General features: G+C 48.4%; 2 protein-coding genes across 13 annotated transcripts in view; one reads left to right on the top strand and one right to left on the bottom strand.

Annotated features, from left to right (window-relative positions):
* Positions 1-3,303: 3,303 nt before the first annotated feature.
* DMAP1 (DNA methyltransferase 1 associated protein 1) lies at positions 3,304-10,674 on the top strand. Of its 3 annotated transcripts, none has more exons than XM_054490743.1 (11): positions 3,304-3,502; positions 3,679-3,828; positions 4,333-4,424; positions 4,686-4,881; positions 8,314-8,472; positions 8,591-8,758; positions 9,060-9,245; positions 9,405-9,476; positions 9,805-9,877; positions 10,018-10,310; positions 10,560-10,674. In XM_054490743.1, the coding sequence occupies exons 2-11, from the start codon at positions 3,724-3,726 to the stop codon at positions 10,617-10,619; spliced, it is 1,404 nt and encodes a 467-aa protein (XP_054346718.1). In that variant the 5' UTR covers positions 3,304-3,502; positions 3,679-3,723; the 3' UTR covers positions 10,620-10,674. The 3 variants fall into 3 exon arrangements, with proteins under 3 accessions (XP_054346718.1, XP_054346727.1, XP_054346708.1); XM_054490752.1 differs by having other exon boundaries at positions 3,421-3,557; XM_054490733.2 differs by having other exon boundaries at positions 3,432-3,524.
* A 420-nt stretch (positions 10,675-11,094) lies between these two features.
* ERI3 (ERI1 exoribonuclease family member 3) overlaps positions 11,095-25,082 on the bottom strand; it is a 134,176-nt gene continuing 120,188 nt past the window's right edge. For all 10 annotated transcript variants that reach the window (XM_054490806.2, XM_054490817.2, XM_054490831.2 and 7 more), the window contains one exon: positions 11,095-11,640. In XM_054490806.2, coding sequence (XP_054346781.1) covers positions 11,558-11,640 — 83 coding nt within the window. In that variant the 3' untranslated portion in view covers positions 11,095-11,557. The remainder of the gene's footprint in view (positions 11,641-25,082) is intronic.

Here is a 25,082-nt window from a genome sequence, read left to right as displayed (position 1 = left end):
TAACCCTAGGTTGTAACTTACTTTTATATAGTCAAATTTATCAATTATTTCCTATATGCTTAGTACTTGCTTCCTTTTTATTGAGGTGTAACTTTCATACAATAAAAGGCACATTCTTAAATGTACCAGCTCAATGATGTTTACATAGGAATGTATGTAACCATATACCAACACCCAGATCGAGATGTAGAACATTCCCAGCACTCCAAGAGGCTCATGCCTTCTCCCCCTTGGTGCCCCTCCCACTGTTTTGATCTCTATCATGATAGATCAGTTTTGTCTGGTTTTGAACTTCATATGAATGGAATTATACATTATGTATTCATTTGTGCCTTTCTTCTTTCATACAACATTTTGTCAGTGAGATGCATTCATATCTTTGCATGTAGCAGTATTTTTTTCTTTCTCATTGCTTGTGGTATTCCATTGTATGACTATACTATAATTTATTTATACTTTTGAGAGACTTTTGAATTGTTTCCAGTTTGGGACTATTATGAATAACAGTGTTATGATCATTTCTGTATATGTCTTTCTGTGAACATAAGCACTTATTTCTCTTAGGAATATACCTAGGAGTAGAACTGCTGTGACATCAAGGATATGGATGTTTGACTTTAGTAGATAGTGTCAATATTTCTATGTGGTTACAATAATTTTATTTCCACCAGTAATGTATGAGAGTTCTGTTGTTTCACATCCTCACCAACACTTGGTATTGTCAGTCTTTTCACTTTTAGCTATTCTTGTGAGGAAAATATAAACTACTAATATTGAAATCAAGAAGAGATAGACTAATAAGTGTTTAAAATAATCCTTAAAGACTCCCTTTGCCCCCCAAACAAAAAAAGGCCTGAGGGTTTTTGGGTCATTTCTACTAAACTAAAATGTATGTGTGTGTGTGAATGTGTGTGTGTGTTGCGCATTGTTCAAAGGGTAGAAAAAGAATGAAGGTTCCTGACTCATTTTAGAAGACAAGCATAATTCTGATTCCAAAATCACATCAGGATAGTTAAAAGAAAAGAAAATTATAGGCCCATTTCAGTTATAAATTGATTTTTTAAAAATCCTAAATAAACTATTAGCTAGCTAAGCCCAAAAGTATACCTTCTTTACATATGTTTTATGATCAGATGGATTTCATTCCATAAATGTAACATCACAAAATCTGTTAACACACTTCAGTAGTAGACTAAAGGAGATAATTCTTATAAATATATCAATTGATATCAATTGATGAAAAGCATTTTTTTTTTTGCTAAAGATGATCACCTTAAGGAATAAATAACTCTTAGAAAACGAAGAAGAATGTTCCTTAATTTGGGAAAGAGTATATACAAACAACCTGGAGCACATGTTATGTTTAACAGAAAAAATTTAAATGCACTCCCCTTAAGATCTGGAAAAAGACAAGGATGCCCACGACCACACCTGCCGTTTAACCAATTACTGGAGGTACTGGAAAATGCTAAAAGAAAAAGAAATAAGATGTATAAATTGAAAGGAGGGGATAAACTTGTCATTATTTGCAGATAACATGGTCATCTTTCTCTAAACATCTGGAATCCATTGCCACTGCTACAACCTTAGTTCAGTTTCCCAACACCTCTAACCTAGATAGTCACAACTGCCCTCTAGTCTCCTAAACTCTGGCCTGGTCCACCTCCCACAGCACACAGTCTGCCTGTCTTTCCTTCTTCCCTTCATTCCTTCCTTTTATTATAGAAGAGGTACACATTCATTATAGAAAGTATAGAAAATATAAATTGCCAGATAAAAACAAGTGATAGAATCATTTCGTCCTTTAGTCCTTTCCAGAATTGACTAAATGAGTCCTGGAATCATTTAGTCCTTTCCAGAATTTTTTATATGTATATACACATTTATAAAAAGAGAGAGACCACTAACTTTCCCTGACCAGACTATGGAAAGCAGTTCTCCATCCCATCGATCTATTTCATTTCCTTCCTAGCCTTGTTACCATCAAAACTTACATTATCAATTTTATTGTCTATTTCCTTAGTGTTTCTCCTTCTCCGCTAAATATAAGCTCCACCAGTAGCTATTTGTATCTCGTTCACCCACTGCATGCCCAGAGTCTAGAACAGTGCCTGGCACATACATTCATTTATGTACTGTGATCCCTGTCTTCACAGAAATGAGTCTATTAGAGATATATATTAAACAAATAATTACACAGTTAACTACAACTAGGGTCAAGCGTTTCAGGCAGCCAATTGCTCCGTCCCCTTCCGGCTCCAAGGACCATTTCCTTACCCTGTGGACAATTTCTGCTGTAAGACTGTGACTTCCTCTGGAAACTGTTTGGAGCTCAGTGGATCCATCCAGGAATCAGGCCCAGGAACAGGTTTGTACCTCCGGGCCTAGTTCTCCAAAGTTTTGGGGACTAGTCAGGCTTGTGGCTACAGCTGTTGTATACCCTTGTCTTCTCCAGGCCAGAACAGGCTACACCACTTACAGCTAACTTGTGCAAACTGTCTGCTCCTCTAGTCCCTGCTGGTATCTTTGGCAGGTCTTGACTTGGGGTCTGGCCTTCTTAATGCCTTAACAAGCCCCACCCTATCCCCCAGGCTATGTGTCCTTCAAATTGACAGGCTGGTTTGCAGACTGCTGAAGCTGGGAGCTGCTTTCCTTGTCCCTTCTGCCCTTCCTCAGGACCTCCTGTCTGTCTCTCTCTTTCCAGGAAGATCCCCAGGTTTATTCCCTTGAGGGATACTTCTAAGCTGGTTCCTGCTTGGGGCTGTGTTTTGGGCTTCTTCGTAGCCCAAAGAGTGCAGCTAGCTCCTGTACTAGTGAAGTGCCACGAAGCTGGCCTCCAGGAAAGCCCCACGAGGCCACAACCCAAGGATATCTCCATCAGAGGAGGTGCAAATGAGGGCCCACACCTTACTCCATTTTGGCAGCCGCCCTAGGAAGCTCTGCCTTTATTTCTTCATCTTCAAGCTTATCACAATTTAAAGTTTATCGCTTCACCTCCAAGCTTAGCACAGTGCCTAGTACATATTAACACTTAATGAAGAGGGGGCAATTCAAATCATTAACTCATTTAATAAAAAAATAGTAAATGTCCCAGGCACCGTGCTAATGTTTTACAAGGATTCTTGGTATTTCATTTACACAGGTGCCATTACAATTTCCATTCTGCAAATGAAGAAAAAGGTCCAGAGAAATTAAGTGATTTCCCAAAGTCACAAAGTTCTGGTATCGCTTCACTGCCTGAGACGCAACGGAGCATCGTAGACGGAAAATGCCAGAAAGCAGGCAGTGCACCAATGAAAACAGACTCGCGGGAGAACCAAAGGGTGGCAAGCTCAGCACAGCCAGTAGCTTTCACCCTCGGTTGCCAGTCGGCTTCGTTTCCTACAACACCGACCGGAAGTGTTTCTGTCGGCCGGGTTCCGAATGAGCACCGCCGGAAGTTTCTGCCGCGGCTTTGCGGGGACGGGGGAGTGGTAGTGGGGGCTGCAGCTGCGGGACCCAGGTGCGGAGGTGCAAGGGCCCAGGTGGCTGAAGGGGCCGTTAGGAACATCCAAGCGGTGGGACACAGGCAGAACCCCGACCTGACCTGGACCACCCTTCTCCTCTTGGCCCGCCCCTTCACCTCCGCTTGGGTCTGGATTGGCCCCGCCCCCTGACCTGAGCCCGGTCCTTCCTCAGGCACTGACCCTTGACCTCCGGTGGCTCCCCCATCTCTCAGGCGCGATGGCTACGGGCGCGGATGTACGGGACATTCTAGAACTCGGGGGTCCAGAAGGGGATGCAGCCTCTGGGACCATCAGCAAGAAGGACATTATCAACCCGGACAAGGTAGCAGGGGCACCTGAAAGCGTTGGCTAGGGGAAGGTAGGGGAGTGAAGATGGGAAGGAGTGACAACGGAAGAGAGATGGGGCAAGGGATGGGTGCTACACTTAACAGTGAGTTGGGCGATAAAAGGGGTGACATAACAGGATAGGGAATATGTGTCATCCTTGATGGGAGGGAGGAGGTGGGACATCGTGGGAGATGGTGGGACAAAGAGGGTATGACACCTCTAAGAGATGGGAGGACCAGGCAAGTGTGATTTTTGCAAGATATTGTTGGGGAGAGAGCAAGACATTGTAACAGTCTGAGAGTTGGTGGGATGGGGAGGAGACTGCTCTGATTTGGGGTTAGGGTGGTGTCCCTGGGAGTGGGTTTCTGTGCCTTTACAGTGTGTCAGTTTACCTGTCATTGACCCTGTAGGTGCTGGTTTGTTCAGGGATTGAGCTGGACTAAAGAATTTTCAGAAAAGGGTCTAGGCTGTGGTTCCTTTATGTGGTTTCCTTCCTCAGAAAAAATCCAAGAAGTCCTCTGAGACACTGACTTTCAAGAGGCCCGAGGGCATGCACCGGGAAGTCTATGCCTTGCTCTACTCTGACAAGAAGCAAGTATTGGAGTCCCAAGTCCCCCAGGTTTTGGCCCTTGATTCACCTGCCGTGCCCCTAACTCCTAGTTTTCTCTAACAATTTTCTCCTCCCCAGCAAGGGCTCCTGCTTGCTTAGCAGGATGCAGGAGGACCTGAAATCTCTTGCTCCAGGACATGAGTTTCTTGCTATAGGGTAGGGTAGATCAGCTCCCTGGGACAAAAAGCTCTTTAACACACCTTCTGACTCTAACCTCCCATCTCCGTAAACCTCACTGCCAGGGATGCACCCCCACTGCTACCCAGTGACACTGGCCAGGGATACCGTACAGTGAAGGCCAAGTTGGGCTCCAAGAAGGTGCGGCCTTGGAAGTGGATGCCATTCACCAACCCGGCCCGCAAGGATGGAGCAATGTTCTTCCACTGGCGACGTGCAGCGGAGGAGGGCAAGGACTACCCCTTTGCCAGGTTTAATAAGGTAAGCTACCTTCATTCGGACACAGGCCAAGATTGCCCTCCCACTTTGAGCCGTTTGTGCGAGCTCTCCACTCTCCTAGGGTTGGTTCTGGGGGCACGCTCATGCCCAACTGTGATTACCCACTCAATCCTCGTGGCAAATGCATGCAGAGTAGGACTCTGTGGGTCTTTTCTGCCCAAGAGATCCTGTTCTTTCCCGGACCTGCTCTGGTTTTTCATGGCTTTTCTTGGTCTTTCAAATGTTGCTGTTCCTCAGAGCTGTATCCTAGGTGCTCTAGTCTTCTTGTTCTCTACTTTCTTGGTATGAACCCTGTGGCTTCAGTTACCCTCTCTACAAGTCACCAGTCCAGAGCAGTGGTTCCTTCGCATCCAGTCATTTACTAGTATCTCTTTCTGAATGCCCCACAGGTACCTTACATCAGGTAGGTACCCTGAACAGAACTCATCATCTTCCCTCTGTCAGTCCCAAATCTGTTCCCCATCTCAGTGAATGGCACCGTCTTCCACCCAGTTGCCCACACCAGAAACTTGGGGGATCGTCCTTGACTTAGTCTTCTCCCTTAGTCCTCACAGTATTTAAATCAACAACAGAACAAAGAAGGTAGGGGAAAACAAACAACAAACATGTAAGGAAATAAATTGGAGTCTTTCAAATAAGAGCCATCAATAACACGAAACCAGGATTTGAATGGATATGAAATGAGATAAAGAGTGAACTTGTAGGTGTAGGGGAGTCCTACCTTAGGTTGGTCAGCGAGGGCCTCTCTGAGAACGTGGCATTTGAGCTAGATGCCAGTGATACATCTATTTATTGAGTCCTGTTGATTCTTTTTCCATAATAAATCACATTTCTGACTATATTCTTCATCCCCTATGCCAGCCCCCTAGTCCAAGCTGAGTTATCTCTTCTGTAGCTCAGCAGAGCATGGCCTTCCCAGACTCACCCTGTCAGTGAGAGGCAGAGCTAGATTGGGCTAGGTTTCCTAGTCCATTACTTAAGTCATTGTACAGTGTGGCCTCACAGCTGCTGCAGCCTGGAATAGCCTAGACTTAGAGCCTAAAAGCCTCATTTACCTCTTCTCTAACCAATCTTTGTCCCCGGGCTGGAGTGTCACTTGTTATACCCTATGTATCAAACTTCCCACACGGTACCAAAATTATTTTTTCAGCTGCAGTATGAGCTTTGAGAGGCTAAGATCGCTGCCTGTCATATGCAGCACTGTGTCTCCAGCATAGGTATTGCAGCCACATGGTAAATATTTGTTGAATGAATGAAAAAATGTCTTCCTCACTTGACTATGAGCTACTTGAGAGGACTGGCTGCACAGTTCCTGAGGGTTTTTTTTTTTTTTCCTTCTTTGAGACAGGGTATCTTTCTGTCTGCCAGGCTGAAGTGCAGTGGTGTGATCTCAGCTCATTGCATCCTCCACCTCCAGGGCTCAAGTGATCCTCCCACCTCAGCCTCCCGAGTAGCTGGGACCACCAGCATGTACCAACATGCCTGGCTAATTTTTGTGTTTTTTTTAGAGACTGAGTTTCACCATGTTTCCCAGGCTGGTCTCAAACTCTTGGGCTCAAGCGATCTGCCCACCTCAGCCTCCCAAAGTATTGAGATTACAGGCGTGAGCCACCGCACATGGCCCTGAGTTGTTGGTTTGTTTGTTTTTTAGTTAAACTGAATTAAAATGCATAGGAGAAATAGGTAACCAAACCTGGGAAACCAGAGAGACTTCCCAGAGGAGATGATGCCTGAGAGCTTGAAAGGTTGAGAAAGTTATCTAGGTAGAAGGAATGTGGAAGTGGAAGGCATTTCAGGCAAGAGCAGAGGTCAAGGGGGAAGTCTGCTATGTTCTAGAAACTGCTAGTCATTTGGCCGCAGTTTAGGGTTCATGAGGGACAGTGGCTGCAGGAGGAGGCCAGGTCATTTATATGCATGTTCATTAATTGATTTGGTAGACACTGATACATACAGTGTGCTGAGTCCTAAAGGTGCAAGATGAACTGGACAACCCTTGCTCTTCCGGAGTTTGTGAATTATCTAGAAGATGCTTTATCTTAGATGGAGAGCCTCTGAGCAGTTTAATAAGGGATAGTTGGGGGTAATGATAAGATATATATTCTAGAACACTAGGACAGTGTGTCTCAAATCATCTGTGGTGAAGGACATTTTTCTATTTCCAAACCATCAGAGACTGATAAAGATAATAAAATTATAAAGACAAAATACAAGTCCGTTTCTTCATATTAGATTCAACAGCATACAATTGCTGTAAAATTGTTATGTAAGTTTTTCAGTGTCTACTCTCAGTTTCCATTCTCATCATAGACCAGGGGTAAGTGTAAACAGCACTGGTTTGCAGACTGTTCTTTAAGTAGCACTGTTCAAAGAGATCACGTCTTAGCTGCAGATGGAGAATTGATTGGAAGAGGATTGAATGTGGGCAGAGATCAGTAGGGAGGCTATTTCTCTGATCCAGGCACGTGACAGTGGGTAGGCTGGACTGAGAAGTGGCAATGGAGACAGAAATTTTGGACATAAAAGCCACAGATTTGGTGAAGGGGAGGAGTCAAGGGGAAAGATAGGAATTGAGATGCCTCCCAGGTTTCTGGCTTGAGCAGCTGGGTTGGGTGATGGTGATAATTGACTGAAATCTGGACTGGAGAAGATAATGTTTGAGACAGGGCAATGAGTTCAGTACTGAGCTAAGTTTGAGGTGCATGGGGGACCTCCAGTAGGAGATGTCCAAAAGGCGACCAGTTTTGGAGCTGGTTATGGTCTTTAACTGAGAAGAGAGACTTCCCTGATCTAGTCTAGCATTGACTCCTTCCTTGGGTCTCTGACAGACTCAGCCGGTGGTAGTGCTGTTTGTCTCTGGGGGAGGTCTGTAGGATTGGGGGTGTGGAAGAAGGGAGGAAGGGACATTGGCAGGGCTGCGTATGTTGGGAGTAGGATTCAGGCCCAGCTTCTGTAGAGATGCCTGACCTTGGCAAACTCTGGGGAAGCGGCAAGTCCCACTGTGCCCATTGGGTGGCAGTAGTGCTTCAGACGAGTTGTATGGACTAGGGGCTGCTGGGCCTTTCTCTAGGTAATTAGCCATCTGTCCTACTCCAGAGTTGACCTTTGGACTCCACAGAAGCACTTACATGTGGGCCCCTCACCTTAACTATGGGGGCAGGAGTGTGTGTCCCATGACTGAGGCTCTGGAGCTGGAGACAGTGAAGTTGATCCTGGAGTAAATCAGAGGCAGGCTACAGTCCCAAACCCTGCTAGGACCTCTAGTCAAGCAGACAAGTTCTTTCCTCACTCCATGCTGCAGGGGCACAGGCCTAGGGGCTGGCAACAAACAGGAGGAGCTGTGGTCACTGGGGGCTGGAGCCTGCTGGACGTGACATGATGTGGGCATGCCCCTACTGTGTCCCTCTGTGCTAGTAGACTGTGCAGGTGCCTGTGTACTCGGAGCAGGAGTACCAGCTTTATCTCCACGATGATGCTTGGACTAAGGCAGAAACTGACCACCTCTTTGACCTCAGCCGCCGCTTTGACCTGCGTTTTGTTGTTATCCATGACCGGTATGACCACCAGCAGTTCAAGGTGAGCCATTGTGCATTTGCATGTGTGCCCAGCTCCTGGGTCTAGCAGGCCCTACTTTTATGCCATCTCTTCCACATGCCCCTGAATGTTCATTCCTCTACCCTGTCTTGCTCCTCAGAAGCGTTCTGTGGAAGACCTGAAGGAGCGGTACTACCACATCTGTGCTAAGCTTGCCAACGTGCGGGCTGTGCCAGGCACAGACCTTAAGATACCAGTATTTGATGCTGGGCACGAACGACGGCGGAAGGAACAGCTTGAGCGTCTCTACAACCGGACCCCGGAGCAGGTAAGCCCAAGGCCACATACCTGTCCTCCATGCCCCAAACCCCTTGCTCATTGTCTCCATCCTCTGTACCCCTCAACTCCCACTCCCAGGTCCCCCTGCCTCCCACTGATACCCTATTAACTGCCCCAAGCCCATTCCTACTTCTCATGGGCCATCCCCGCTGTTTTTCATAGCCCTTCACCTCCCTCATGATCCATTACTTCTCAGATTCCCTCACAGACAGCCCAGCACCCCGTCACCTCCGTGTCTACCCTCACTCCTAGAAGTGCCCTCACACACTTCGCATCCCTCACTTTCCCAGGTGGCAGAAGAGGAGTACCTGCTACAGGAGCTGCGCAAGATTGAGGCCCGGAAGAAGGAGCGGGAGAAACGCAGCCAGGACCTGCAGAAGCTGATCACAGCAGCAGACACCACTGCAGAGCAGCGGCGCACAGAACGCAAGGCCCCCAAGAAGAAGCTACCCCAGAAAAAGGAGGCTGAGAAGCCGGTGCGGAGGTTCCGCCAGCCTAGCTCAGGGTGGAAGGGTCACCTGGCATAAGGCCCCACCCCAAGTGGAGGGTTCTGAGAGCACCCAGTGCTGACGGGGTGCTAGGACTAACCCTGGGCCCTCTCCCTGTGACACTCTCCATAATGCCTTCTCCCCCAGGCTGTTCCTGAGACTGCAGGCATCAAGTTTCCAGACTTCAAGTCTGCAGGTGTCACGCTGCGGAGCCAACGGGTACGTGAGTCACCTCCTTTAACACGTTTGGGTCCTGGGCTCTGCTCTGGGCTCCATGTGGCCCAAACGCTGCAGGCAGGTGGGGATGGAGTGGTAGGAGAGATTGCTGCAGACAGAGGTGGCCTTGCCAGGATCTCAATGATGTGGCCAGGCTAAGGTCACAGCAGCTTTCACTATATTCAGCTTCCTGGCTATTTCCTTTTCTGGCCCATAGTTAACCTCCATCTGTTACCATCTCTCTTCCACCGTCTTTCCCTCTGCCTTTTGTCCCCTTCATCCTAAGCCTCTTGTGGCTGGGACAGGCTTAGCTTGCCAGCTTTCATTGCAGATGAAGCTGCCAAGCTCTGTGGGACAGAAGAAGATCAAGGCCCTGGAACAGATGCTGCTGGAGCTTGGTGTGGGTGAGTGTGGGAACTGGGCCCCATAGGGTTTACCCACCTGAGGCTGTGGATATAGGTTGGGCAGGGGAAGGGGAATTCACGTTGCTGGCCCTCTACCACACCTGGGCTCTGCCCCTGTGCTGCCTGCCGCCTGCCTGCAGAGCTGAGCCCGACACCTACGGAGGAGCTGGTGCACATGTTCAATGAGCTGCGAAGTGACCTGGTGCTGCTCTACGAGCTCAAGCAGGCCTGTGCCAACTGCGAGTATGAGCTGCAGATGCTGCGGCACCGTCATGAGGCACTGGCCCGGGCTGGTGTGCTGGGGGGCCCTGCCACACCAGCATCAGGCCCAGGCCCGGCCTCTGCTGAGCCAGCAGTGACTGAACCCGGACTTGGCCCTGACCCCAAGGACACCATCATTGATGTGGTGGGCGCACCCCTCACGCCCAATTCGGTAAGAGTCTGGACAGGCTGGGAGGCATGCCTGGGCCCTGCGAGTGAGCACATGCACATGGGTGTAGGGGCTCCTCTCCCTCTAGTGCCTGCAGCAGGAATGATCATCACTTCTGTGCGGGTCTGAGACTGAGGTTAGGAGTGGGTTGACCAGTGGGCGTCCTTGTCCCTGAGCGTGTGAAGCACATGCACTAAGCCTGACTCAGGCCTTGGGGGGTCACTGACCTCAATGCCTTCTGTGTATCCTCAGAGAAAGCGACGGGAGTCGGCCTCCAGCTCATCTTCTGTGAAGAAAGCCAAGAAGCCGTGAGAGGCCCCACGGGGTGTGGGCGACGCTGTTATGTAAATAGAGCTGCTGAGTTGGACCAGGCTGCTTCCTTTTCCTTTCCTTCACTTCTGATGCCCCTAGTGGGAAGGGTGGGCCAGAAGGGGATTGTCACAGCCACTCCACAGGGTGGCAGGTAGGTCTGCCTGTGTTCAGGCCCTTAGCAGCTCTCTGACCACTAACCACTACCAGTTTCACCCAAACTCCTGCACCTCAGAGCACCTGTGGTTTACACTCAAGATGGCTTTGCACACAGCTTGTACTGATAGTCCCCACTCTTCCACAGATGTGTGCATATTGAGTGAGGGTGTCACAGGTGCTGCAGTGATGGCCAGTCACACACGGATGGCCTTGTGCACAGAGGCAGTCTGGAGCATGCTCTACCTACCTTCACATCCTGACAGCTTTGGCGCAGCAGCAGCCTCACACACACAGATGGCTTTGCACACACACCCAGTGCCTCGTTTCCCCGACTTTATTCAGTGGCACGTTCACAGCGGGGATGGGGGTAGACACAAGGTGGGGCCTGATCTGTCCTGGAGCCCTGGGGGCACCACACACCATGCACTATGGATGGGAGGGGGCACAGGGGAGGCTTGGTGGCCCCACAGAAGCCTGTGTACCAGGGAGGAGGCGGTGAGTGCCTGGGTCCCCCTAGCCCAGGCCCGCAATGGGAGGGGCTGATACTGGGCTGAGATTGAGGGGTGGGGATGGGGGCACAAAGTGTCTGCTCCAGAAGGGCCAAGTGGCCAAGCCCTTGCAAGGGCACAAGCCCACGCCAAGGGCACGAGCCCACAGGGCAGCTGGGGACACTCTGGACACAGAGCTATGCCACTCTCCCTCATCCCCTCTGGTGAGGGAGAGGAGGATTCTGGGCTGGGCCAAACAGCTACCCTGTCCTGCCCCATCCTGTCCTCGGCCAATCAGAACGGCTTCGATGTCTGCTTGAAGATGAAGCCTCGATAGGCAAGTGTCTTCATGATGTTGGCAATGTTCTTGCAGTCGTCTAAAAAGGAGAGAAGACATTTAGATCGGCCCCAGATCCTTCCCCTCCATGCCCACAGGTGCTCTTACAAGGGTGGGGGTGGGAAGCAGGGTCAGATTCAGGAGCCACAGGCTTTACAGAGGGTGGTCCCATCCCCCGGTGGCAGCATCCCTGGCTTCAGGTTGGGCTGGGTGATGCTGGGCCGGCAGGAAGCCTGGTCTCGATGCTTCTCAGTTCCATAATTCATGCTGGAAATTGGCCGGCATGTCCCGCCCCGGCCCCAGCGGTGATGTATGGGCGCCGTCGCAGTAAGAAAAAGGCAGAGTAAATGTGTAATTTCTCCCTTGACGGCCCCCGGCCGCTGGGCGATCCTTCTTGTTGCTGCCGCGTGGGGACGGCCCGTCCGCCACACTCCGTCTTCCCGCCACCCGCCTTGATGTCTCCATTTCATTACTGCGCGGCCATTCATCACACCCATGGCCAGGGTGACTTTGCCGGCACTTTCGTGTGTGGGGGAGATGTGACCCAGGCCATAATCACTAGTGACAAGGCACAAGGCTTGGCACTGCTGGGCCAGGGCCATGGGAAACACACCTGCCCTGTGTCCTGTGGAGCTCTGACAGGATGGGGAGGGTCCAGATTTGTGGTCCTCCTCTTAGCCTTGGCCATCAGCCGTCTACCAAACCCTCCCGTATACATCGGCGGAAGCCCTGCCTCTGTCCCAGTAGGTGCAAAGTGGGTGCTAGTCACCTTTTTGGGCCCTGTTTCTGCCCATACCTCGTGGAATATGTCTGCCTGTATCAGACTATCACAAACAGTTTCTCCAGTATTGAATGCTTTCAACTGTCCTAGAACCCTGGAGGCTGAAGGATCAGTCCTCTGGTGCCTCAGTGTCATGGACATGGGCCAGGATTTGTTTCACAACCACCACCACCAGCAGGAGGTGCACCTGCCCAGAGCTTATTCCACTAGAGGAAGCCTAGGAGAGAAATAGCCTGAGTGCGTGAGTTTTTCTGTTCAGCTGCCCACAGCAGCCACCAAACTCGTTATCCCCTCACCTGCCTCTTCTCCCACCTCCCTTAGATGCTCCTGGGCCATAACCAGGGCCTCAGCCACCACCAGCCTTCATAGTATCGATTCTGTGATTGTAGAAATATTGTACATCAATGTCATAATCAAGTGTGGGGGGGTATTAAGGTCAAGGTGGGGTCAGGAAGCCTCTGCATGTCAAGGCCCACCTTTGCCAGGACCTTAGCCTAGGAAGGGGGACCCTCCAGCACTAGAAAAGGGCAGTAGGAGGGCACAGTCTCTGATCAGCCCAGGCCCTGTATCACTAGCCAGATCCTAGCTCTGCAGAGCCTGCTTTGGGCAGGCAAGTCAGACAGGGTCCTGTCTCGCAGAGATCAGCGTGGATGCACCTGCAGTGGATGTGGGCACGGAGAGGTGACACCTTCCCCCAGGGACTCAGGAAGCCACACGGGCTGGTCTGAGGCAGAACAGTGGGAAGACAGATGGGTGGGTAGTGGCGACCATGGCAACTCCAGACGTGACCCATCCCCGTGGTTTATGGGCCGGACACGCACCCCGCTCAGCTGAGGCCCCATCATTTGTCTCTCTTAGTGTGTGCGCCTGTGCTTTGGGGGTAGTGGGTGGAGGAGGGAGGAGCTGTGCTAGGCAGTTGACAGGAAGGGGAATGGGACCGGAAGGGGCCTAAGAGTGGGAGGGGTTAGGATGGGGCCCATGGGCTGTGGTGGTGCCAACAGAGGGACCATGATAGGGTGATTTTCTTCCCAAATAAGTCTGGCCCTATCAGGGCACCTCCAATCCTTCCTGTCTCCGGTACCCTAGGGACCATGGCCGCTGTGCATATTAAGAATAAGTCCCCTCGTTATCTGCAATTACCCAGCAGCCACACACCTCATTTCTTCCAGCAGAAAAGAAAATTAGTTTTCTATTGACTTCATCTGGCTCCTCCCTCATTGCTGGACAAATCATTCAATTTGCTTCCCCTGGCCCAAGTGAATGTCCCAGCCCCAACCCCCAGGCCACCAGCCATCCAGTGGGCAAGCACTGTTCTCCCACCTGTGCCTGGCCCTGTGCTGGGAGAGGGTCCCCATGTCCCAGTCTCTGTCCTTGACCTCTCCCCACTCTACACACTGGATGACTTCATCTAAATCATGAGTTTCAGCTACCCTCTAAAGATCACCGTCTCCAGCCTGGACAGCTCATGGGCTCTACACCACATATTCCTGAACATCTCTTTCTAGATAAACCCTAAACGTCCAATCATGAGCTAATTTTCTCTCCAAGCTGCTTCTTACCCCTCACCCTGCTATGTTCTCCATCCCAGTGAATGGCACCATAATCCACCCAAAATGCCCAAAGAAATCTGAGTCATGTTGCCACTTTGCCCTCTCCCTCACTCTCCAAATCTAATCAAGTATGAACTTATTCAGATTTTCTCTTCTTCTCTGCCTAATCATCTTGGATTACAACAGCTGTCCTCTTTCTCCCTCGAATTCATTCTCTTACAGCCAAACTGATATTTCTTACATAAATCTGATCATGTTCTTCTTCCTTAAAGCCATTCAGTGGCTCTCCTTGCCCTCAGTTTAAAGTCTACACCAGTAATATGTCTTAAAGGCTCCGCAAAAATTGATCCCTGTTATTTCTGGTCTCTGCCATGCTCAACCCTCAATCCCTGGACTCCAATCTCAAGGACCCACTCACTGTTTTCTGAAAATGACAAAGTGGGTTTTGGAGGCAGAAAGACACGTTTCCAATCTTAACTTCACCCCCTGGCTGCATACCACGCAGCAAGGGCTTAGCAAGTCTCTAATACTTAGGTTCCTCCACTAGGGTGATAATGGCCTTGCTGTTATCGTGAGGACCAAACAAGGCATTGCACCCACGTCTTTGCACATGCTGTTCTTTATGCTTGGAATGCCTCCTCTTTCTGAAGAAAAGGCAAGGAAGCTAGTTTTCTGGAGGACCTAGTGGTGAGAAAGTGTATACAATTGATAGCACAGATGACTGATAGGGGCCAGCAGACTTAGTGAAACCAAATGGCATTCACTCCAAATTCTGACTTCAGATCCTGTTTACTGGGTATTTCTGGAGTCTAACTTGTTGCAATTGGCCCACTACAATAAAGAGAGACCAGGGAAAGGAAGAAATTTGCTCCAGTTCACCTAACAAGTCAGTGGAATGGCAGTCATGGGCTTCCAGCTCTAGGCTCTTTTTCCAGCCCTTGAAACCTTGATAAAAAAAAATTATGTATGTATGTATGTATGTATGTATGTATGTATGTATGTATGTATGTATGTATTTAAAGTCTATGGCCCTGCTAGAAAGTGAGGAAGCTTGGCAGAAGAAGCACTAGAGACAGATCTGGGGCTTTTAATAGGCCAAAAATTCAGAGAGAACAGCAGGGTGAGTCTCGTGGCAACACAGTCTCTTGGAAAGTTTTCTGCTTGAAGCTCTGGGGGCCACCTGGGTTAGCAGGCTTACCTTCCAGCATCTCTCATTGAGCTAAGGAAGCCAGCATGAAGCTGCTGTAGGGTGGGAGTGGGGTGGCAGGGAGCACAGCCTTGCACCCACAATAGAGGCCTCCAAGAGGCCTCTACCTCACCTTCAAATTCTAGAAGGCTAACCTTTGGTTTTATTTCATTTTGTTTTGTTTTGAGACAGAGTCTCGCTCTGTTGCCCAGGCTGGAGTGCAGTGGCGTGACCTCAGCTCACTGCAACCTCTGCCTCCAATTCTTGTACCTCGGCCTCCCAAAGGGCTGGGATTACAGGCGTGAGCCACCATGCCTGGCCAGGCTAACCTGTTTTTATGTTTCTGCAGGATCATCAATTTGTGACAAGATGACCCTCTCCTCTTCTTTTTTGGGGCATTAATATTCTCAGTGTTGGAAATATTTTTATATTGCCAAGACCATAATGTGAGGAGTGCAGCTGCATAAATCCCTGAGAGAAGATTAGTGGGGCTAGCACTTTACAAGGAAGGACAAGCTTGTTGGCTGGGCCCAAGGACAGTCAAATGTCTGCCTGACAATCTGCACACAGAAGAGTTGCTCAGATCACTTAGGACACCCAGAAAGAGCTCACAAAGGGCAAACAACCTGAGGCTGATATTCTCCATTAGCGGTACTTACCTGGGAACTGAGTGGTAGTGGACAGGAAGCAGGGCCTGGGCTAGGGAGACCCTCAGGAGGAAGGGGACCCAAGAATTTAGAAGTCCATTCATTCATGTACTCATTCATTCAGCAAACATGCACTGACACCTTCTGTATGCTCAGTGATCTTGTACCATACTGCTTTTGAGGGATGTGCAAGACTCTGTAGCTCCCTGCCTTCAAGGAACTCAAAGAAAGCCCTGTCAGGTGTGCAGTGCTATGAGAAAAGGATGCATGGAAAAGTCATCTAGTTCTGTTTGAGGATTAGGAAAATATTCCAAAGTTAAGCAGAGGTCTTAGGGGATGGGGGAGGGAGCTAGCCCACCTAGTTAGGGCTGGGGTGAGGAAGGTGTTCTCGGCATAATAAATAGTATAGGCACATTTATGGAGGTGAAATGTGGAGTGTCCAAATAAGTTTATCAGATGGGTGGGGGGATGAAGAATCGGGAGTGGCAAGAGATGAAGCTGGCGGTCAGTGACTGACTAAAGGGAATCCTGAAGAACCCAAATGCTAAACTAAGGAGCTTAAGATGTTAATATTCTGAGAATGATGGACATTAACATGTTTAAGGAGGGGAATGACAGTACCAGATCTTGTTTCAGAATTATGATCCTAGATGTGAGGACAGGATTGGAAGGATTAACCCTGAAGGCAGACAGATCAATTAGCAGATTGTACTATGGTCCATACCAGAAATAATGGCCCAGAACTAGGCCAGTGGCAGTGGAAATGGAGGAGATCTATTGATGATGTGGGGGAAGTGGATGGAGGTGAGAGAATTTTTAGGAAATAGAACGAGCAGTCCTTAATGGGGGAATTAGGACAGCACAGGGGGAGCATCTAGGATCTCAGTGCCACTCACTGAGATAAGGCATACCAGGGAAGGTGCAAATTTGGATGAGTTAAGTCATATTCCTATGGGACATCATATTAGCTTTGGATGAGTTAGTCATATTCCTATGGGACATCTAAATTTGTCAGGCATTTCTTTATGGCTTCTAGGCTAATGTCTTGCTTCTCTATCTCAGCATTATTAAACACACACACACACACACACACACACACACACACACACACACACACACACAACTATCCTATGTTTTCTTCTAATATTTTCAGTTTTTTTTATATATTAACTTTTTAATCTGTCTGGAATTTATTTTTGTGTGTGGTAAGAAATAAAGACTCTAACTTTTTCCCCCCTAATAGATAGCCAATTGTCCTACCACCATTGATTGAACTGTCAACACTTTTCCCACCCTTTTGAAATGACACCTCTATCATATATACAATTCCCATACATGTGTCTGTTGGAGGCAGGAGAGAATGTATGTGAAATGATCAAAGAAGCCAATCAAACTGGGGGAACAGGAGGGACAGTAGGGTGGCAAGCTGCTGATCTTATGGGACTAAGAGGCAGTGTGGCCTAAAGGAACATGCAGACACATCCTGAGGTCTGCTGGAGTCTCCACAGGCCTCCTGCCTGCGGAATGCTTAGCTTGGTAACACACTTTATTAGTGATCTTCAGGACATGGTGAGGAATGGGGCAAGAGTCCATAGAACAGGGACCAGCAGAGGTAGGGTAGGGTGATTGGGAGGTGGGTGTGGAGAACAGTGCAAGGAGCAGGAACCATGCATGGTAAGGGTGACCCAGCAGGATCCTTGGGTGTGTCCACATTCTAGAACCTCAACTGTTGCCACATCTGTCTGTCCAGACATCCTGGCAGCAGTAATGCCCTGAGAGCAAAGTGCCAGTGCCTAGGCCTGCTTGACACAGGACTGCCAGATTAAATGCAGCCCCAGCTCCATACAGGACATACTTACACTATATTTTTTAATACTAAAAATTATTTATCTGAAATTCAGATTTAACTAGTGTCCTGTATTATTTGTAACCCTGTATTATCTGGCAACTCTGTGATGGGGACCCAACAGCTGGGTGCAGTTTCAGGTTTAGCATCAAATGTTAGCTTAGAAGGAAGATGAGGGCCAAGGCAGTGAGTTTAGGACTGACACAGCAGATGGCCCCAGTATATCCTGCTTCTGGGTTTGAATCCAAACTCCACCACTTAATAACCATGTGAACTTGAGCAAGTTCCTGAATTTTATTTAACTTCTCTTTGTTTTGGTTTCTTCTTCTCTAAAATGGGAATAATAATAATTATAGCAATAACTTCCCTCAAAGTGTTGTTAAAAAGATGAAATGAGTTATTTGTGAAGTGCTTAAAACAGTAGCTCGGTTAGTTATTATTTTTGTTATTCCAATAACATCTAAAAATAATGTTATTCCAACAATAATATCCTGATATCCCCACCCCCCTGGTTCCTTGTCTCAGACATGGCCTACACAGTCCCCTGCACCCCCATTCACGGCCACCTTGGCCCACCCGACACACTTCCTAGACACACACTCCCTTCTCCCCACAGCCATGGCTCCCATAACTTCCTACCCCTCCCCCAGACAGGGTCCTTACAGCCTCCACTCCAAAATGACCCCTTCTTTCAGCCCCGCCCCTCAGCCCCCTCCACCCCACCGAGGTGCCTGGAGGTGCCACAGGCTGATGGTGAAGGATGACGATGGTTCCACAATAAGGGGAAAAGGCAATTTCATCTTGATTAGCAGGCGATTTCTCTCACCATAATAAGCGTGCTCCAAATAATTAGCGTGTTTTACGTAATAATGAAATTACAGAAATGCAGTCCACTTATTCAAACAACTCACCATTACCATATTTTTAAATATTAGACTTAATTAGAGTTTATCACTTCAGAGAAGTATGCAGACCGAAGATGTTTTTAAAAAAATCCTCATAAAGTGTTTATTAAGCGCTGGTAAAGCTGGGATAATGATGTGTTTGGAAATTAAGGCAATCAAACACTTACCGCCGCTCCTGGAGGCCAGGCATGGAAATGAGGCCATTACACGCCCATTACCCGCCAGCTCACAGCCACTTGGGGGCAGTGGGGTGGGGGGGGGATGTGCCTGGCCGGGAGGGCACAGTGCCCGGAAACCCCTTTGCCAGCATCCCAGAACTGCCTGACCAGTAAGCACAGCATCAAACCCCTTATGTCGCTTACAGTGCATTTGGCCACCAGGAACTCAACTCAGATTTGGCTAGGCAAAGGACATGATTGGTCCCAAATGCCAAAGATGATACCCAAGACCAACCCTTATCCAGACTCCCAGGCCTGGCAGGACATGTCAGTGTCATTCAAACCCTAATACAGAATGAGGACAGAAACCACGTTGGGCAGCCAGGGAGGTCCACAAGAGGAGGTGGAGGGTGAATCCCACCTGCTGGCTCCAGCCACTGCAGAGGAAGCTACAGGCCCAGACCAGGTGACCACTCCCAAGTCTCAGCCACACAGGAGGAGGTAGCTGGAGTGGTGGGGAGAAGCTGAGGAATTGTGCTGCAAGCCAAAGAGGCAGAAGAGTCAGGGGCCAGGCTCAAGGACAGACATGGGGCCAGAACCTGGATCAGGGAAAGCAGGCAAGAACGGTGGCAGGGAGAGTGGCTGGTGGCTCCGGGCCCCATTTATCCCAGTGAATAACTAATTCTAGAATTTATAGTGCTGGGTTTTTGTTCTGTGGCCATTTATATCTGCGAGGGAAGGAAATGAAGAGGCAGCACGGACGCCACATCTTTCTGTGTTATTGCTTGTCTGCCATTTGCAAATCATTATTAATTGTGGGCCCTGGTGGCAGGCTGGGTGGGGGCCGGGCTGGGTACATCCACATAGCTCTTCATCAAGGACCCCAGCCGCTGCCCCAGAGAGCCAATTACCCCGCCCTGATTGGGATCAGATAAAGAGGGAATTTTTACAAATTAGGGAATAAATAGAATTTCCACACAGGGCGCGGGCAGGACCTGAGAGGCTATAATGAAAAACCATCCGTCACCATCAGTGCGGCCTGGGCATGCAGCCCCGGCACTCCCTCCCTTGTGGGCCCGCCCTAATGCTCAGGGGCCTGGGCGTACAGGTCTGAGGACACCCCCAACCCTTCCAAGGCCTGGAAGCGGGAGCAGAGTTCTCAGAGGGTGCATACACCCTTTGGGCTGAAGATGCTTGGGCCCTAGCTCTGGCCTGGCCCTAATGCTGCCTCTTCCTTCCCCTACCTCTCCCTTCCTCAGGCTCTTGGGAAGGAGGAGACTGAGGCAGTCCTGAGAAAGACCAGAGTTGGGGACCACAGGACAAAGACCACATCCATGTCTCCACAGCCATGGCAACCCTAGGGCAGAGCCCCAGCCCCATGGACCACTCACTCGACTCCCATTACTGCTCCTCCCCTTGGATCATTAAATATGTATATCTTATTACACGCCTTGTTAGAGTATCGAGCTCTATTGACTGATGATAAATCCTGAGCCTCGTCCTGGCCATAAATTTATCTGGAGATGATGAAGACTCAATAATCTAGTCAGGCAGATAATATCATCGGGCCTTAAAAAAGATCATTACATTATATGTCAGAATTAAAAGTGAAATACGCTGTAGTAACAGGGTGGCTGCTCTGGCCATTACAGAGGATGCCCGCCTCCCCCAGATCAATCCCAGCCAAGGCCCCATCCAGGTAGAGGGGCCAGGAAGCCTCACCTTCCTCCTGGTCTGGGATGCCACAACTAGAAGTGCCAGGTTATAGCCAAATCACCTACAGCCAAGTGAAGGCAACCCAGCCAGGGAGGGGTTGGCTATGGAGAACAGCTGAGCAGATCTGCCATACCTGGCAGCCTCATCAGTCTTCTGAGTCCTGTAGTGGTTTCAATAGGAAGGTGTCAGGGCCTTACCCTCTTGCAGAATGGCCTGAACTACCAGGACAGATTCTTTGCAAAATGAGGGCACTGAGATACAGAGAGGTTATGCCACTTGCCTGTGCTGCCCCAAGCAGCTGGAAAGTTCCAGGACCTGTGACCCGGCCGCAGACCCACGTGCCAGCAGACTATCTGGAGACTTTCTTGTGAGCACATGCTATTAATCCAGACCATGGCCACCTCCCTCCCGAGAGACCTGCCTGCCACAACCTCTATATCCTGACCTTTTGAGAAATCTTGTTGCCAGCCTCTTCATTCTTTGACTTTAGCACTAATGGCCTTCTCCATTGTATCTAATTTCCACCCATTTTCACAGTAACACAGTCAACCTTTTAAACATCCTACTACTCTTCCTTTGAAATAGTAAATCCAAATATCCCTTGTTTCTGACAATAACAATAACAAGGTTATTATCCAAAGTGCTTGGAGACCAGGAGTGTTTTGAATTTCGAATTTTTTTCAGATTGTGCAATATTTGCATATAAATGAGACATCTTGCGGATGGGGACCCAAGTCTAAACACAGAATTCATTTATTTATGTTTCTTATACACTTTATGCACATACCCTGAAGGTAATTTTATATAATCGTTTATATAATTTTGTGCATAAAACAAAAGTTTTGACGGCGACTCATCACATGAGGTCAGGTATGGAATTTTCCACTTGTGGTGTCATGCTGGCAGTCAAAAAGTTTCGAATTTTGGAGCATTCTGCATTCGGGATTTTCAGATTAGGGATGCCTAACCTGTCTATATACTTTTTTTTTCACTCACTGAAACCTTAAAATTTATACCCTTACTCTCTCCATATATATCGTCTCTCCTGTATTCACATTTTTCCTTGCCCACTTCTTTTTCTTTGAGTTAGAGCCCTACTCTGTCACACAGGCAGGAGTGCAGTGATTTGGTCATAGCTCACCGTAGTCTCGACCTCTTGGGGTCAAGCAATCCTCCTGCATCAGCCTCCTGAGCAGCTGGGACTACAGGTATGCCACCATGCCTGGCTTTTTTTTGTGTGTGTACACATAGGGTCTTGCTATGTTACCAAGGCTGGTTCCTCCTACCCCAGCCTCCCAAAGTGCTGGGATTATAGACACGAGCCATTGGTCCCGGCCCTTGTTCACTTTTGATGATGTACCCAACACCCACCCCCTTCTGCTCTGCTGGCAGAGCCCACTATCCCTTCAAGTAATCAGAATTAATCCTCTGTGGTCCGAGTCATTTTTGGTGATCCTTTCTCCCTTGCCAGTCATTGGCACAGGGATGGGCATGTGTTCTGACTACTGAGACGTGAGGGTAAGTTTGCTGAAAGGCCTTCAAGGAAGGCCTTTCTTATCTCTTATGAAGACAAGCATGAGGGAAAAATAGTCCTTTATATTCTGCTGGATGTTTTCGTATCTGCACATAATGTCTGGGACTGCAGAAGCCATCTTCCAACCTTGAGGGGAGTTAGCCTGTGAAGACCATGCTGAAGATGAAAGAAAAATGGAAGCAAATCTGGGTCCCTGACAACATTGCTGAGATGCTGAATTAACCGACCTTAGGATCGCCTTACCACCAAATTTCTTTTGTGAGATAATAAATCCCCTTATTTAAGATATTTAAAATTGGGGTCTATTTTTCTTGCAGCTGAAAGTATACTAACTGATACAGAATGTAAAGGCAGGAAGGAGAATGACATAAGGAATGGACCTTACAACATAGAACTCACTGAATAAAGGAGGCAGGCCGAAGGACAAAGAGGACGCTGCTATTTCAGGCTGGGAAGTTGGTAACCCTTTTTTTCTTTTGCTCTCTTGAAACATTTGATCAAATTGTTTCTTGCTGTATCTCAGGACACAGGCTATGTTAGGAAAAAGGCTAAAATAATCAAGTTTAGACTAAAACCCCAGTGAAAACAGAGAGGGAAGAAATATAGCTTTACTAAGAAAGGCATTCTATGAGTATGGCTTGCAATATAAGTTGACTAAACACCCCTCAGTTCCACAAAATCATCAGACTATTCAGACTTCTTCTTTCTTTCTGCCCTGCCATTCTCGGCATGTGGTTTCCAATCCTCAGACTATTTCATAGTCCAAAACAGCTGCTGGAGCTCCAACCATCAAATCCACATTCCAGGAAAAAGAAAGGGGGAAGATGGGAAAAGGCAAGAATAGCGTATTTCCCAGCTGAGCTGTTTCCCTTTAAGTATCATCCCTGGAAGTCCCAGACAACACATTTCCTTTTGTTTCACTGGCCAGAGCTCAGAGACATGACTGTATCTAGCTGTTTGGAAAACTAAAAACGTAGCCTTTTAACTAGGTACACACTGATTATTATACAGGGGTTCTATAATTATACAGGGGTTCTATTTAGTGAAAAAGAAGGGAAAAATCATAGTTTCTGTCCTAGCAACGTAACTGACATGTCTGCCTTTGGAGCCTGGATTGCATGGTCCATCATTTCAGTCTTTTTCTTGCCAATCCTCAACTCTCTTATTCCCTTTTCCTTGTCACCCTTGCCTGGAAAAACTCAGACTCTGCCTTCTCTGTGCCTGCCACCTGGAGCGTATGACTAGAGAAAATCACAACCATATAGACTAGTGCCACTTACAAAATCAGAGTCATCAGCCTCAGCTGGGTATATAAAACTGCCCAGCCAATCTTCAGTGTTCCTGATCAGTGTGCACTCTCTCTCCCTTCACCCCTAGTGACAATTTCAAGTTTCTCTACTTTCCACAAATCTCAAATCCCCTGCCCTCAACATCACCCCAAAACCCTCACCCATGCAAACAATCTTATCTCCTACTCCACAGGAGCCACACAGAAGCTACTCTCCTGAGTCTGCCCCAGTTCTCTCCTCCTGTCACAGGAGAGGGCCAAGCCTGATGTCACTTTCTTTTTTTTTTTTTTTTTTTTTTGAGATGGAGTCTCACTCTGTCGCCCAGGCTGGAGTGCAATGGTACGGTCTTGGCTCACTGCAACCTCTGCCTCCCGGGTTCAAGCAATTCTCCTGCCTCAGCCTCCAGAGTAGCTGGGACTACAGGCTCTTGCCACCACGCCCAGCTAATTGCCTGATGTCACTTTCTAAGCCCATCCCTCCACTCCAGCTGGGTAGGGTCCAACCCAGAATCCAGGCCTTTTCAGGGTCCACACATTATTGAGTACTCCTATTTCCACTGATACAGCTTCACTTTTTTCTTCTGCATTGGTTCCTTCACATAAGCATGTAAATATATTAATTCTCTCCCATCTTGGAAGTAAACAAGTCTCCCTTTAACTCCCTTTTCCATTGGCTAGTACCCAATCTCTCCTCCCTTTTAGAGGCAAACTTCAGAGTTGTTTACACTCAAGATCTTATTTCCTCATCTCCCACCTTGCGATCTGATCACTGCTTTACCAACACTGCTTTCTCTAATGATCCCTATGACTCGTGAGGATGACTCACGAGGTTTTGATTGACAGACAATTGGTGAACAATCCACTCCTTGAAGCTCTCTTCCCTGGGCTTCAGTGACCCACTCTCACTTTTCATGCAATTCTCCTTGGTTCCTTTGAACACTCCCTTTCTTTTGATCACCTCTTAGATATGGGTGTTGCTCAGAACTGTCATTGGTCTCTTACCTTCTCACTCTCTCTCCGTGGGCAAACTTATCCCCTCCTGGAGCTTTAATTACCATATATTTTCCAATAATTTCTAGGAGCTTTAATTACCATATATTTTTCAATAATTTCTAAGCCCATGTTCCCATTACCAACATCCTGGCCCAGGCCACCATCATCTCTCATCTAGGTAACGGCAGTGCCCCTGCCAATCTTTCTTCCATGGTGTCCTTTTAAACCACCAATCTGGTCATTTCACTCCCTGTCTTAAAACCCAGGCTGGGTGTGGTGGCTCACACTGTAATCCCAGCACTTTGGGAGGCCGAGGTGGGCAAATCACGAGGTCAGGAGTTCGAGACCAGCCTGGCCAACATGGCGAAACCCCATCTCTACTAAAAATACAAAAAATTAGCTGGGCGTGGTGGCACCCGTAATCCCAGCTACTCGGGAGGCTGAGGCAGAAGAATTGCTTGAACCCAGGAGGCGGAGGTTGCAGTGGGCCGAGATCACATCACTGCACTCTAGCCCAGGCAACAGAGTGAGACTCTGTCTCAAAAAACAGCAACCGCAACAACGACAACAACAAACCCTTCAACGAACCTGGAGCAGAAAAAGAACATTAATGGAAACACTGGTGAAATTAAAATAAGGCTTTTTTTTTTGAGACAGGGTTTCTTTCTGTTGCCCAGGCTGGAGTGCAGTGGCATGATCTCAGCTCACTGCATCTCCGCCTCCCAGGTTCAGCTGATTCCCGTGCCTCAGCCTCCCAAGTAGCTGGGATTACACGCGTGTGCCACCACACCCGGCCTAAGAAGCCCTTTAATGTAGCACAGTACCAATGTTAATTTTCTGGTACTGATAACTGTATTGTGATTATGTAAGATGTTAAC

Source organism: Pongo pygmaeus, chromosome 1 (genome assembly GCF_028885625.2).
Source record: "Pongo pygmaeus isolate AG05252 chromosome 1, NHGRI_mPonPyg2-v2.0_pri, whole genome shotgun sequence".
Lineage (NCBI taxonomy): Eukaryota > Metazoa > Chordata > Mammalia > Primates > Hominidae > Pongo > Pongo pygmaeus.
Note: the sequence above shows the minus strand (reverse complement) of the source record. Positions and strands in the feature narration are given on the sequence as shown.

Coding starts and splice junctions, on each gene's coding strand:
- DMAP1 (XM_054490743.1), top strand. CDS start 3,724: ATGGCTACGGGCGCGGATGTACGGGACATTCTAGAACTCGGGGGTCCA. Junction 9,477..9,804: donor TCACGCTGCGGAGCCAACGG/GTACGTGAGTCA, acceptor CTTTCATTGCAG/ATGAAGCTGCCAAGCTCTGT. Junction 10,311..10,559: donor CACCCCTCACGCCCAATTCG/GTAAGAGTCTGG, acceptor GTGTATCCTCAG/AGAAAGCGACGGGAGTCGGC.